Below are 13466 nucleotides of genomic sequence, written 5' to 3'. Positions count from 1 at the left end.
CTTGAATTTATTTATGCACAACAGCAGCAGTATGACAGGACTTGGAACAATATAGAAAAAGATCATAAAAACAGTCCGATTTCAAAAATCATTGCATTAAAATAGAAGCAATAACAGGGATCAAGTATCTCTGTTCTTTCCAGAAAGGCTATAAACAAAGACAACAGCAGAGGTAGAATTTTATATTCACTAAAGAACCCCTTGCTAGAGGCAAGATTCAGCACTTAAATGTGACAGATAAATAATTTATATTCTATGTTTTGATTTTCTTGGCTGTGCTTTGGTAATGCCAATCAGCATTTGGTCAGTTCAGCCTTGGCAAGTCTCTTTGGCATCTCAACACATCTCATCACATCAAGTTCGCTTGGTATTTTACTACCATCTTGACCGTTGTGCAGGTTTTGTGCTGTCCAGAAGTCACCTTCTTATTATTATGTAAGATGGAAGAGAATAAATCTCCCACTGCTTGTATGTGGGATTCATACTGTCCTTGTCCAATCATTTATTTTTATGTTGTTCAGTTTCTTCATGGTCTGGCATTTTTTTCAATTTTTTCTTTTTAGTGCTTGTTATGAAAAGACCTTCATCAAAAACTGTAAAGGCTCAAAATAATTAGGCTATATTAAGAATTGGACAAGTTTTGCTCTAAATTTAGAATCAATGGCTGAACCTGGCACTATCTAGTCCTGGACTAACAGCTATGTGGGAACTAAATGTACATTTTTATGTGTGTGTGGATACACAAGTGACTCTTTCACGTTTTCTAATGGATGCTATATAGGGACGGTATGTAACATTTCCTTTTTGCTCTTTGTTGTCAGAAGCATTATGAGAAGTTGAGTCTTCTTAGCAGCACCAGTGGAACACCTAGTTGCAAAACTGAATTTTCAGAAAACATTGACATCCCAGCTGAAAGTTTTCAATCTGCATGTGGAAAAGATGAGGAAAGAACATATGAAGAAACCCTGATAGAGAACAACAGCACTTTAGAAAACTCTGAGAAAGGTATTAATTAGCAAAAGAAAAATCATGAGTACTATTATGCTGCTCAGAGGTGGGTTAAAAGTTGCTTTGCTTTCATTTTTATGTGCAGATATGTTCTCAGAATTAGATGATGAGCAGGATGGATTGGACAATTCAAGTAGCTCCAGTCCAAGTCATTTGAAAGAATCTGCTTTTGGTAAGATCCCTTAAGAAGGAAGGGGTACAGTACTTTCTAACAGTTAAGTTGCCATGTATTCTAAAATAGTTGGGTATTTCATGATTCATTGCAAGTTCACCATCTGTTGTGGGTCCTAAGTAATACAAAATTAAAATAGCTGTGCCTCTGTGGCACCCATTTCCAGGATAATATATTTTCTGTCACATTTTCTTTATGTAGCTCATCCCTGTATGTTCAAGGAATGGCTATGGAAACTGGAATATTACTGAGCAACTTGACAAAGAAGGTGATTTTAGATTTGAGCATAAGGTAACTAAAGTTGATAAGAAACAGAAGGCAGACAGCATGAAAACTTTTGTCTCAGTAACAGGAATTACATGCATATGAATAAATGGAGTGCACTGTTAGAGGGCGTAAAAAAGAAAGTTGGAAGAGGCAAGCATTAGCTGTGTAGGTGAGTTCATTGAAAGGAATTACAGGAATGCTTAATAACTAAATTCAAATTAGGAAGGGATTATATGACAAAACACAGCAATCATTCTGCCTTTAGTTATTTATGGCAATCAGTTAGGAAGGCATCAGCTATGTTGGGTGTTAAGTAATAGTTTTTGTATTATATTCAAATATGAAAAGAAAAGAAGAAAAAAGATGTGACATCAGTAATCACTGTAGGCTGCCTGCTAAAATGATCTATGGTGATCTAAGTATTAAATGGGATGGGATTCTGATCACATTAGAGGAAAATTAAAGAACATTTTATACTAGAAAAAGAGTAATATTAGAACTAAAGAAATTCAAGATTTTTGTTCATACTATGAAGTTCTGGCAGAAAATCTGTTTATCTTTTAAAATGTCCTTTTTAAATGTGAAGGTAATAAGATTAACAAATTTTATTGGTGCAAAGTTCCAGGCTTCAAAACCATGAGGTAATATTACTTAATCTGTTTGTTGTGCTACTTGCTAGCTAGATTTCCTTCAGATTTTGTTGCAGGTACTGTAAAGCATGACTGCTATTAATTGAACTGTCTAGCCATTAGTGTAGAGCAACTAACTGATTTGATAATTCTGCTTATAATCTATTAACATAATTTGCTATTTATAATTGGATAGCCTGCCATTCTATAGACTGGATGACCTGTGGCAGCCAGCCTTGAGTTTCTTACCAAGATTTTCTTTAAAGTATATATATATATATATATATATATAGGTGTGTGTATATATATATATTTTTCTTTATTGCTCTGTTTTGCTAAGACAGTGACATGATAAGGTTACCGGGTACAGAGAGGCATAGCCTGATGCTGGGAGGAGATTGCATAGACAGAATCCCTTAAGGAACAGCAGCCTGCAGATTAAGTATTCTGTTTTGGTGCTTATTTGGAAGAATAACACTGTGTCACTCAGAAACTGAATTCTTTGTAGGCTAGTTCAGCAATGTTCAGAGACATTGGAAATCTCTGTGTGGTTTATAACTTGCCACACCTGACGTGTTATTGGTAATGATTTCCTTGTTCATTTTGCTTTATTAAGAACCAAGCACTAACAAATTATCAACTTTTTCTAGTATTTTCTTGCCAGAATTCCATTGATTTAATGAATGGTTTTTGACTGGAAAGATCCAACCAGCTCCTATTAATCCCAGTAACTTTAATCAACATTTCCAGAAGTCATTGTACACTTTCCTCCCAGCAAATACATTTTAACTGATGTATAGGAACATCAAGATTACTTTCTCAAAAAAATAATAATGTGGTCATACATTCTTAGATCATCTGTTTGATGTTGAAGTTAGTATTCTGGATCAGCTGTAATAAATGCCAGCAGATTTTTTTTCTTTTCATGGAAAAAGAAAACTTCTTGAAAAATTATTATAAATTCCAGATATTTGGGTATTGTTTGGATTATGCTCCATTCATTGCTAATAAATGTCTAACAGTGTATTAATAATCAGCTATGGTTTTGTCAAGCACATCAGCATTGCAGGGAAAATGTGACCAACCTTTATCCAGCTAATTTGGAAACTGCTGCCATGAAAAAGAGAATTTAAATTACAGGTGTATTGATTGGGGCTTTGACGGGGGCTGTCTCATGCTGCCATCATATCAATTTCAGAGAAAACAATCTGTAAATATGCAAAAATATCCCTCTAATTTAAAACTGGGTAATAATTTGTAAAAAGATGTCATGTGCTGTGTTACTCAGTGGTGCAGAAGCTGATATGCAGGTGAGTGTGAGTATAACAGTGGTTTGCTTTTTTTAAGTCCACTAGTTGCAACAAATTTTTAATAATTTTACATAACCTGTGCTTTTTAATTATGATTTAAAAAAAAGGACTGTTGTTCTTAGTCTAGACAATGTAGTTCCACAACACCAATTTCTTTAGCGATTCCTATGATTGCCAAATGCAGGATATATAGATTCTGGAGTAGTGGTTTCATGCTCCTTGAAATGATTAATTCTGCAGGATCAGATTATGCACATTTCAGATGCACAGAGGGAGTAGTGGAAGATGTAATCTTTTTTTCCCGTGAATCTTTATAATTTGAAATGATAGAGATGGACAGAGGATAAGGACACAGTCAAAAAGCAATGCACAGTGGTAGGATGATAGCAGCTTATTTGCATTTTTCTTAGTTTAAAATTAAAAAGGTTCCCAGCTACACCTTAGCTTAGTCATATTTATTTTTTTTAATTTGTTTTTATTTACAGTGCAAATATACCTGCATTTCTGCTGGTAAAACCAAATAGCAGGAAAATGTGATCTCTCTTACTGCATCTTCTTACTGCTCTTCTCTTCAGAAGAGCTAGATGTCAGTTGGGTGAATGAGAATTTAAATGTTTACTCTATCTCTGGGAAACTTTTTGGAAAATATTTTTTTGTTTTCTTGAATCATGTTTAGTTACACTGCAGCCAGAACAATGTAGCATCATAAATAATGCTTCTAAAAGGCAATAAAGACTACTAGTCTGCAAAATATGCTATCAGAAAACCCTGTTTTTTATATACTTGCCCTCTGACCTTCTTCATAACTAAAAGGTAAATACACAATAGGTCAATTTCAGAATTACTCAGCTCCTAGCTTTTCATGAGGCAAAGAAGACTTAGTGTCCTGTCATTCTGCTGGATCTTGCTCACGAGTTTTTCTATTACCTCATACTGTAGTATCTGTGTCCAGTATTTGGAGGAATCTCTGATATTACATGACTCGTGACCAGTAAGCAAAGAAGCTGAGATTCAGGACTCCCTTTTCTTGCCAAAATTTCTGTAATGTAATTGTAAAGTAATAGTATTCAGAGTAACTATATAGGGAAGAGACAACAGATCTGCCAGAATATTACAGTGAAGTAACTCTAGAAAGGCCTTCTATGTCTGTCTTCGAACTTTTAGAAAAAGAGCTTGTTTACAAATTGACAGAACTTGAGTCTTGTGCAGGTAATGCCCAAAGCAGTCAAAAGTATGAAGTGCAATAACTGGGAACTTATAAAACTAGGATACTTTCAATAAATGAACTCCACACGTGTGGTGCTTTTACTTGGGTGGGCAGCCAAGTTCCACCATGGCCACTCTCTCACTCCCCCTCCTCAAAGGGAAGGGGGAGAAAATACGACACAAAGGGCTCAAGGTTTGAGGTAAAGGGGGAGATCGCTCAACAATTAACATGATGGGCAAAACAGACTCAGAGTAGGGAGATAAGAAGATTTATTGCCTATTACTAACAAGCTAGAGAAGTGAGAAACAAAGCAAAGAAACCAAAAATGCCTTTCCCCCATTTGCCGTCTTCCACCTCCTCCCCCTGAGCAGTGCAGGGGAACAGGGGAATGGGGGCTGCAGTCAGTCCCTAACACTTCATCTCCGCCGCTCCTTCTCAGTCACTCTCTTCCTCTGCTCCATGTGGGGTCCCTCCCATGGGATGCCGTCCTTCCCAAACTGATCCTGCGTGGGCTTCCCGCAGGCAGCAGCTCTTCAAGAACTGCTCCAGATATGGGTCAGTACCACGGGGTTCATCCGTCAGGAGTAAACTGCTCCAACCTGGGTCCCCCATGGGCAGCAGCTCCTGCCAGGTCACCTGCTCCTGCGTGGGCTCCTCTCCACGGGCTACAGGTCCGGCCTGGAATCTGCTCCGGCAGGGGTCTTCCACAGGCCACAGCCTCCATCGGTGCAGGTCCACCTGCTCCACCGTAGTCTCCTCCACAGGCTGCAGGGTGGAACCCTGTTCCACCATGGTACTCCATGGGCTGCAGGGGGACAGCCTGCTTCACCATGGTCCTCACCACAGGCCGCAGGGGACTTCTGCTCTGGCGCCTGGAGCACCTCTCCCCCTCCTTCTTCACTGACCTTGGTGCCTGCAGGGCTGTTTCTCACTCCTTTCTCTCTCCCAGCTGCCGTGTAACAGCAGTTCTTTTTTCCGTTTCTTAAATATGTTCTCACAGAGGTAAAAACAACATTGCTTATTGGCTCGGCTCTGGCCAGCAGCAGGGCCTTTATCTAACATGGGGCAGCTTCTCGATTCTTCTCACAGAAGCCACCCCTATGGCCCCCTGCTACCAAAACCTTGCCACGTAAACCCACTACAGCATGTTGTACATAGCAAATAATGGGACTCTGAGTCAGGGTCATCAGTTAGCTCCAGATTTATCTGTTTTTTGAGAGCAACAGCAAACATACTAGGAAATACCCATTTGGTAATGGCATCTGCTGTCTGGAGCTAGTAGTTTCATTCAAAATTTGGGCTTTGGGCAAAATTTGCAGGCAGCTACCTTGTGTCTTGCAAGTTCTATGATCACAGAGATCTTTATTATTATTCAGAGTGGTTGTAGTTGGTGGTGGATTTGATGATTTTAGAAGATACTGCTTCTTCAAGACATTACCCCTAAGACTCAGCCTAAGATACTCTTGCATCTGCTGTACATGGTTCTTTAGGTTGTATCGAGAAAGCTTCAAGAATTCAGTTAAAAATGATTATAGCATTAAGAAACTCAGAATTTGCACAATGAGCTGTCTGTGGAGAGCTTCAGAGATCTTAGTGTTTTGTAGGCTTGTTTTTCCCAATTTGCCTTTGTCCAGGGTTCAGATTTCTCTTGAGACCTTAATCTAATGTCTGTGATTTTTTAAGACATCAACTAGATTAAAATCTGCCAAGACCTGTTTTTCCTGTATGGTGCTTGAGATAAGTATGTTTAAAAAACAAATAAAGTATGTTTATAGCAACTTCTGTTTGTGTACATGTAGTCACTGCTAGTAAACTTATGCTGTTTGATCTGCAAACCAGATTAATGTTGCTAAGGATATCCATGCCAGTGTACAGTGATTTAAAGGGCAGTTTACTAGGCATATGTCATATAAATAAAGGTAATTTGACAGGTAATTCATCCTGACAAGATTATTAAGCTGTCATTCAAAAAAAAAAAAAAAGCCACTTTCTTTACTTCCATTTCATTCAGGGAGATAGACTGAAGTTGTCTGTTAATGTGAAATCTTGATTCAGTTTTGGTATCACCTTGACTAAACTTGAGTTTTCAGAGTTTTATTTATTTATAGATACCTGTGAAGTGAAAGCTAAAGCAAAACTTTCTATCCTTCTAGGTTTTTCTGAACTTGTATTACGTTGTAAGCTGTTTTCTTGAAATCATGTGGTTAGATGCCTGCAACAGAAAAACACTAAACTGTGTAGTAGAATGTATCCGTATGATTTGCACTGATACCAATGAATGCTATGATGTTAAACTCTTAGAAGTTACTGTAATTACATCAGCTATTAAAGGCTAGAGTAGCAGTGAGAAAAAATCTTGATATCTCACTTGATTTATTTTTAAAAATCATCAAGGAATCTTCATAGAGCTATTCAGAATAGGGAGCCTTATGCTAATCAAAATCTTTGAATTTTGTACATCTTTCACATTCCAACAAAGGTGGGCACAAAACATGAAAGACAGAGCATTTATGTTTCATTTTCCATGAGATCATCTTGAACTTAAGAAATTCCCTCTTGCAAGACATTTGAACACAACATACATTGCCTTGCTCTTACCATTCATAGTAGAGGAGTAACAATGGTAAAAGGAAATATTATCCAGCTGGGATACCTGGATCAACCCTGGGCTGAACATCAGGACCTACTATGTGCTTCATGACTTCTGCCAGTTAACTTTCCTAAACATCTGTGTAGTTTCTTACTCCCTGTCTGGCTTAGAGTGCTTAAAGTAACTCTTACAAAAAAGACTATTACTAGAGTCATTAGTGTTTGATGGGTGCAGGTATACACACATGAATATGCATTATAATGGTTTTTAGATGTCTGAGTCTCCTTGTTGAAGAAATTATTCGGATGCATTTTCATAGTATCTAATATAGAGACTCTCCCCATTGTAGTTGCTCAGTGGGTTTCTAACATAATAACAAGCTATAAAAATGTGGCTGAAGGGTGTTGGCTGTTGTTTAGTGATGTTCTGCAACAAGATTTCTGTTTTTTTTTTTTTTTTAATTTCTTTTCACTTGAACATTAATAAGTATTTTCCTAATTTTAGCATATGAATCAGTAAATATTATATCTCTGCCACGTACAGTGAGTGGTGAGACAGACTCTTTGGTGTGAAATATCATGCACTTGCAAATACACTCATAAGCTGTCAGATTTGCAAGTCAAATGTGGTGAGTCATCTAACTGATCAAGAACTTTTGGATATGAGCTCTTTACTGATAGAGAGACTGTTTCTTTGAAACAGCCAAAGGGTGTAGTATTTCAGATCCAATTTAGCATATAAATTATTGTAAAGGGGAGCTGGTTTTAAAATTCCAGGAAACAGCTGTGTTCAGTCTTAGTTTTCTAGCCAGGTGTTTTCTGTTACAGATTTTCTCCCATAAATATTACATAAATATATTGTATTCTGGCTTTATAGCAGAGCGCCTGAGCCTGTAACTCAAAATCCTTATGCCAAGCAACATGGTTCAGGTTTCGTCAGAGCTTCTACTTTTGTCTATTTATTATTGTGTCTGCAGCATACACAGGTAAAATATCTATTCCATGAATAGGTGCAATCATAACTTTTCTTTTCAAAAGGCCTTGCTTGCTCACTAGGCAGTGGACACTGCATTTTCCTATCTGTTTTTAAAAATCAATTGAAATATCTTTGCATCTTTAAGGGACTAGTTTGTTTGCATCAACTGCTCTTACAAAACCTACTTTTGGGCTAACTACTACAGAGTTTCAAAGTCTGTTTTGCTAAACAGAACATTAGCAAGAAATAAAATACTGTTTCATTTTTTTTTCTTTCTTTCTGTCTATCTATCTGTGTGTATTCCTTTTAAGCAGACAGGTTTGGCCAAAATAAAAGATACATAATTTGGGGGGAGTTTAAACTGAATTGTGTGTGACAGATGCCAGCCTCCTCCAAGTTGTTTTTTTTTTTTTTCTTAATTCACGTCAGAGGATCTGAGAAAAGTAGGAAAAATAGAGGCACTGTATTTCAGAGCACAACTGAAAGTATGTTTGAAAACAAGGAAAAAATTTAAGATTCTCAGAAATGTGTTTGCTCTCTGAAAGTCCTCTGCTGTTGCTCCAGAACTAATATAACTACAGTAGTAATACCAACAGCAGGAAAGCTAGTGTAAGATTATGTAATCTTTATTTTATTAGCTAGTATTTGAGTGACTAGGTGCTTCTGTATTTGTTTTATGATAATGTTTGTGATGTTACTAGTGTGGAAAATAATCTTATGTATGCAAGGATATGGGGTTTTGTATCAAAAATCAATGATTGTATGGGAAAAATGAATTTCCTTATTTTACTAGTTAGATGAAATATCTACAGTTAGATGAAATATCTTCTCATTTAGGCATATGTTTATTCCTTTCCTTTCAAAAAGCATGCGTAGGAGAGAGCGGTCTCATGTCAAAATCAGCATGAAAGGAATGGTTTTGTAGGAATGTTTTAAGACTAGTGCTTAAGATGTCTGCTTAAGACAAATGCTTGTATTAAGACAATGTTTTCCAAGTACATAAAAAATAGATAGCATCAAATATTACTCCTTCCGATTCATATTTTTTTTGGCACTAGGCAATACATGATAAAAGTTTGGTTTCAGTTTTATTGCTGATTGGATGTTTGACCAATTACTGGTCATATACGTGTCTTCAAGGTCTTAAAATCAGTAGGATTATTAAAGAGGTAAGGTATTAGATATGTAATAGATTGCAAAGTTAGCTAATAGAATGGTGCCAATAAAACTTCGGTAGAACAGGGTTTAGACAACCTGTCAAAGGTCCTCTGAGAAAGTGTGTAAATATTCTAGCTTCTTATCCAGACTAGAGATGTGGCTACAGTGGTAGTTACTTAATGCTAATCCAGATACATCTTCTGTGGGCATACAGTCAGCATGCTATATGTTTCTGTGAAATTCTGAAACTATTTAATAAAATGCTGTGCAGGGCTGAGACTAAATTGCAAGTGCATTTTTGACATATCAAACAGCAACTCCATATTCAAATGTGGATTTAGAGTTTATTTACCATTTCTGTTTAAAAGCTATTTTGACACCATATCAGGGAAATAGAAAGTATTGTTATGTATATGTATATATATTTATTTTAATGCAGAGATAATATTTATGCATTTGTTTCAGGTATAATTAAACGAAGTCTCAGTGCTTCTGAAAGACAACCCCAGATTAGGTAGGTATAATTTATGATTTTAATATAGATTATATAATTTACCATCGTTATGATCCTTATTAGTCAGTCATTTCACAACAGAACACCTGCACGATTTACCTCCATGAAACATTTCCTTACCATTACAACTTCGTTTTGTCTCAGCCAATGACAATCAGTCTTCCTGAAGATATTATTTGAGGATGTGTGCACACAGAAGCTTTATGTGAATAATTTAAGGACTAGCAGTAAACTGATAAATTTAAAAGTGAACCTTGCTGCATCAGCTTAAACTGACATAAGTTGGTTAGACAAATTCTGGTTGTGCATTTTTAAGCAGCTATTTTTCCACAGAAAAAGGTGCTTGCATGTTTGATGGTGTAGAGTAATATCATGACCCTTTGAACATTTCTAGACCTTCTGTATAAACTTAGATATCTATTTCTGGAATTCTGGAGTGCTGCTCATTGTTTCCAAAACATAAATGAAACAAACCAAAAAATATAGCATGTTTTCCCCTATTCTTCTTCTAAAAGTCTTTCATTTTTTTCTGTAATTAATTAAGAAATGCCTCAAATGCATTCTTGACCAAATATTATTTTTTCTAATATCTTTGACACTGCTTCTATTCATAGGCTGTTCTTTATAGCTTCGTTCCTGCTTTTCTTTCACATGTGAAAAAAGCCAAAAATGACTTGTCTTCATCTACCTTCTGTTTTTTTCCCCTTACCTTTAACTTAATTAGGTAAGCATTTATAATAGTGGCATTGATTCCTCTCCCATTTCATTAGTCCCTGTTTGATTCAGCTTTTATTTAAAGAGTACTACTGAAACAGCTCTTACTAAGCTGTTTTAGTGACATCTTCCAAATCACAGTCCCTCAATTTCCTTGACCTGCAATTTATCATTGGCACTATCTTCATCTTCTTGAAATCATGTTTTTCTGACTCCCTCCTTTTCTAATTCTTCCATCTTTTGAAACTGTTCTTAAGTTGAAACTATTATTTCAAGAAGGTTGCATGTGGCTTTATCACATAATCACATCTTTTTTTCTTCTGCATCTTGTCTTTTCATGTACTTATTCATCTACCTACAAAATCATGCTGCAGATCATGAACTTAGTATGATTAGCAAGATAGTACATCAGATGTTTTTCCTTCAGTCTATACTAAATTTTTGCTCATCTCTGTAAGATCTCTTCATGGCCATGCGGCCATATAGTTAGTCCTATATAACTACAAGGAAACTTGTAATTGTGCATACCTCTACTTCTGCCCATCCTGTCCAATACCTTGGGATCTGAGCACCTGCTTTAACTTGCACATCTCTCAAAGTTCTTGCATTCAGAATGTATCTAACTGTTCTGCCTGTCATCTCTAAGATATAACCATTCCTATTGATTACTCTGTTAAATCGCCTGCTTGAGTTCATAGCACTGTCATGCAAGCAACATCACTGGTTTTGATGCATGCTTTCTAGTCACTCAAATGCCCATTCAGAACACTACTGCAAGGAACATTTCTATAGCCTTACCTTCAACCTGGCTGTCGTCTTTGTGTACGCTTTCACCAGTGCATTGTCTGTCACTTCAGAAACAGTCCTTTATTATGGCTTTCAAAGTTCTTGTTAGCATATCACCATCCTGTCTGTCACTTATCGCTCACTAGCTTTCCAGCTTTAGCCCCTGCTGAAGTCAGTAATGGCAGACTCCTAATGGTTGAATGCTGAAGCAAGCACCTTTGTTTTTAATCCCTCTCTGCCCCTCACATAAACATTAGCAAAACTATCTTCTTATCCTTCTTCATAACTTCTCATTGAAACTCTCATTTTATTTACTGCTTAAAAAGTAAGTAAAAATTATTACCAGGATAGGGTTGTTGAGGCTACTGTCCCTCAGGACATCATATTTGTTCTTTCAGTTCACCATTTGTCTGTATCGATTTGTTGTTGCTTGTCTCTGCTAATGAAATCTTCAGGCTGGGACAGAGTTTATATTAAGTATAGCTAGCACTGAAACATATGGGATTATATTTCTGGCATTGAGATATTGTTCTACCAATGATCTAATAATATTCTTTTATTTTTTATGTTTACCACTTTGGACATGTAGAGTAAACCAGACTTATAAACACACAGTCATAAACTAGTGAACTGGGACAGACTTTGTTTAGAGGAAATGTGAGAAGGAGTCAGGGAATTCTAATATTTTCTCTACAGTGTCTGATGCCAAACATAACTAAAACTACTCTATTTTATTTTGTTTTGATTCATTTTATTTTGTTTTGCTTTAATAATAGAGATTATATTGAAGGCCTGGGATCAAGACTGCGACCAGGTAACTTTGTGCCTGTGACAAAATCAAAGTTTAACTGAAATTAAACTTAATAGTTTCCAAGTTTTTAAACCGTATTTTTCTCTAACATATACAACGTTGCCTCTTTTATTTCCTCGTCTTTACTGCCTTTTGACCTGACCTTGTGAGTGCCTTTACTCATGTGCAAGGCCCGCATTAAGATAATTCACCGGTGGCAGTTTCATAGCCTTCCAGTTGCAGTTCTTTGCAATGTGAAAAATCATGGTATTATCTAATAAGTGTATTTTAAAATTATAGAAAAGCAGAGAATTGTATTCCAGATACAAATATGTTGTCTGATAAATCATGGAATTTTTAAAAAATATAAATTCCAATAGTAAATCAGTATGACCTCATTTTAATGTTCATTATCTTAGCTCTGCTTCTACTGAATGCAATGGGAATTACTCCTATAAAAGGAGTATTTTTTAGAGCCCTTGTAAATTATGAAGCATTTATACATCACTAATGAAACAAGTGATTGGTGAATTGGTAATGAAACAAGTGATCACATTGGTGATACTTTTCTCTCCTACTGAGAAGCTTCAGATATTGTAAGCTGCTAAGCTGTGACTTCAGAATACTTAATATTGTCTGAATTAAATAATAGTTGAAAGAAAAATATTTTGAGTAGTTGGAATATTGATCATCAAAAAAACACGACTATGTGTGTATACTAACTTATTTCACAGCTTTTTGATATAAAAGCTGCATTAGAAATTTTAATTATGCAGTACAAATAATTTTTTTTCCTCAATTTTTCAGAAATTTTCAGGGCTATTTACTAATGAGTGCCATTATAATAGCAACACACACTTTAAACGAACTATCCAGCCATAATGCATCAGAGCTATAGTGATCTGCAGACAAACACATTAGCCTTTGCAAATAATTTTGGTCCTGTGGGTAATTTAAGCAATTTTGATATCTTTTGTCAGTAATGTTTTATTCTTGAGAAAAACAATGTAATTTGTGTAAGGTCTAACCCTGAGAAGAAAAGGGCACTTGATGGTGCCTTTTCTTCTGGAAGTAGACATATTTAAAATAAAATCTACTGTTATGTTAAATGGTTTGAAGAAAATTTATTGATTTATAGGGATCCTTCAAGGTACTTGAAGGTTTGCTGTTGTTATGCTCCTAAAAGTTTTGATCACGTCCTCATTGACCTATTCACACACAACCTTTCATTGCTCAAATAATGTTATTCCTATTTATTTGAAAACAACAACAAAACAACAACAGTAGAGTTGTCTGGAGTAAATGGATTTTATGGGAACTCCTGAAGTTCCTAGCTGAGCTGGGGT

At 36.0% G+C, this 13466-nt stretch overlaps 1 protein-coding gene across 1 annotated transcript in view; it reads left to right on the top strand.

Moving 5' to 3' along the window:
• NEK10 (NIMA related kinase 10) overlaps positions 1 to 13466 on the top strand; it is a 97838-nt gene that overhangs the window by 61426 nt on the left and 22946 nt on the right. The window contains exons 26-29 of the mRNA XM_035556485.2: positions 822 to 1005; positions 1094 to 1180; positions 9782 to 9830; positions 12107 to 12144. Coding sequence (XP_035412378.1) covers positions 822 to 1005; positions 1094 to 1180; positions 9782 to 9830; positions 12107 to 12144 — 358 coding nt within the window. The remainder of the gene's footprint in view (positions 1 to 821; positions 1006 to 1093; positions 1181 to 9781; positions 9831 to 12106; positions 12145 to 13466) is intronic.

Source organism: Cygnus atratus, chromosome 2 (genome assembly GCF_013377495.2).
Source record: "Cygnus atratus isolate AKBS03 ecotype Queensland, Australia chromosome 2, CAtr_DNAZoo_HiC_assembly, whole genome shotgun sequence".
Taxonomy (NCBI): Eukaryota; Metazoa; Chordata; class Aves; order Anseriformes; family Anatidae; genus Cygnus; species Cygnus atratus.
The sequence above is the reverse complement of the archived record's forward strand: the minus strand, read 5'-3'. Positions and strand labels throughout refer to the sequence as shown.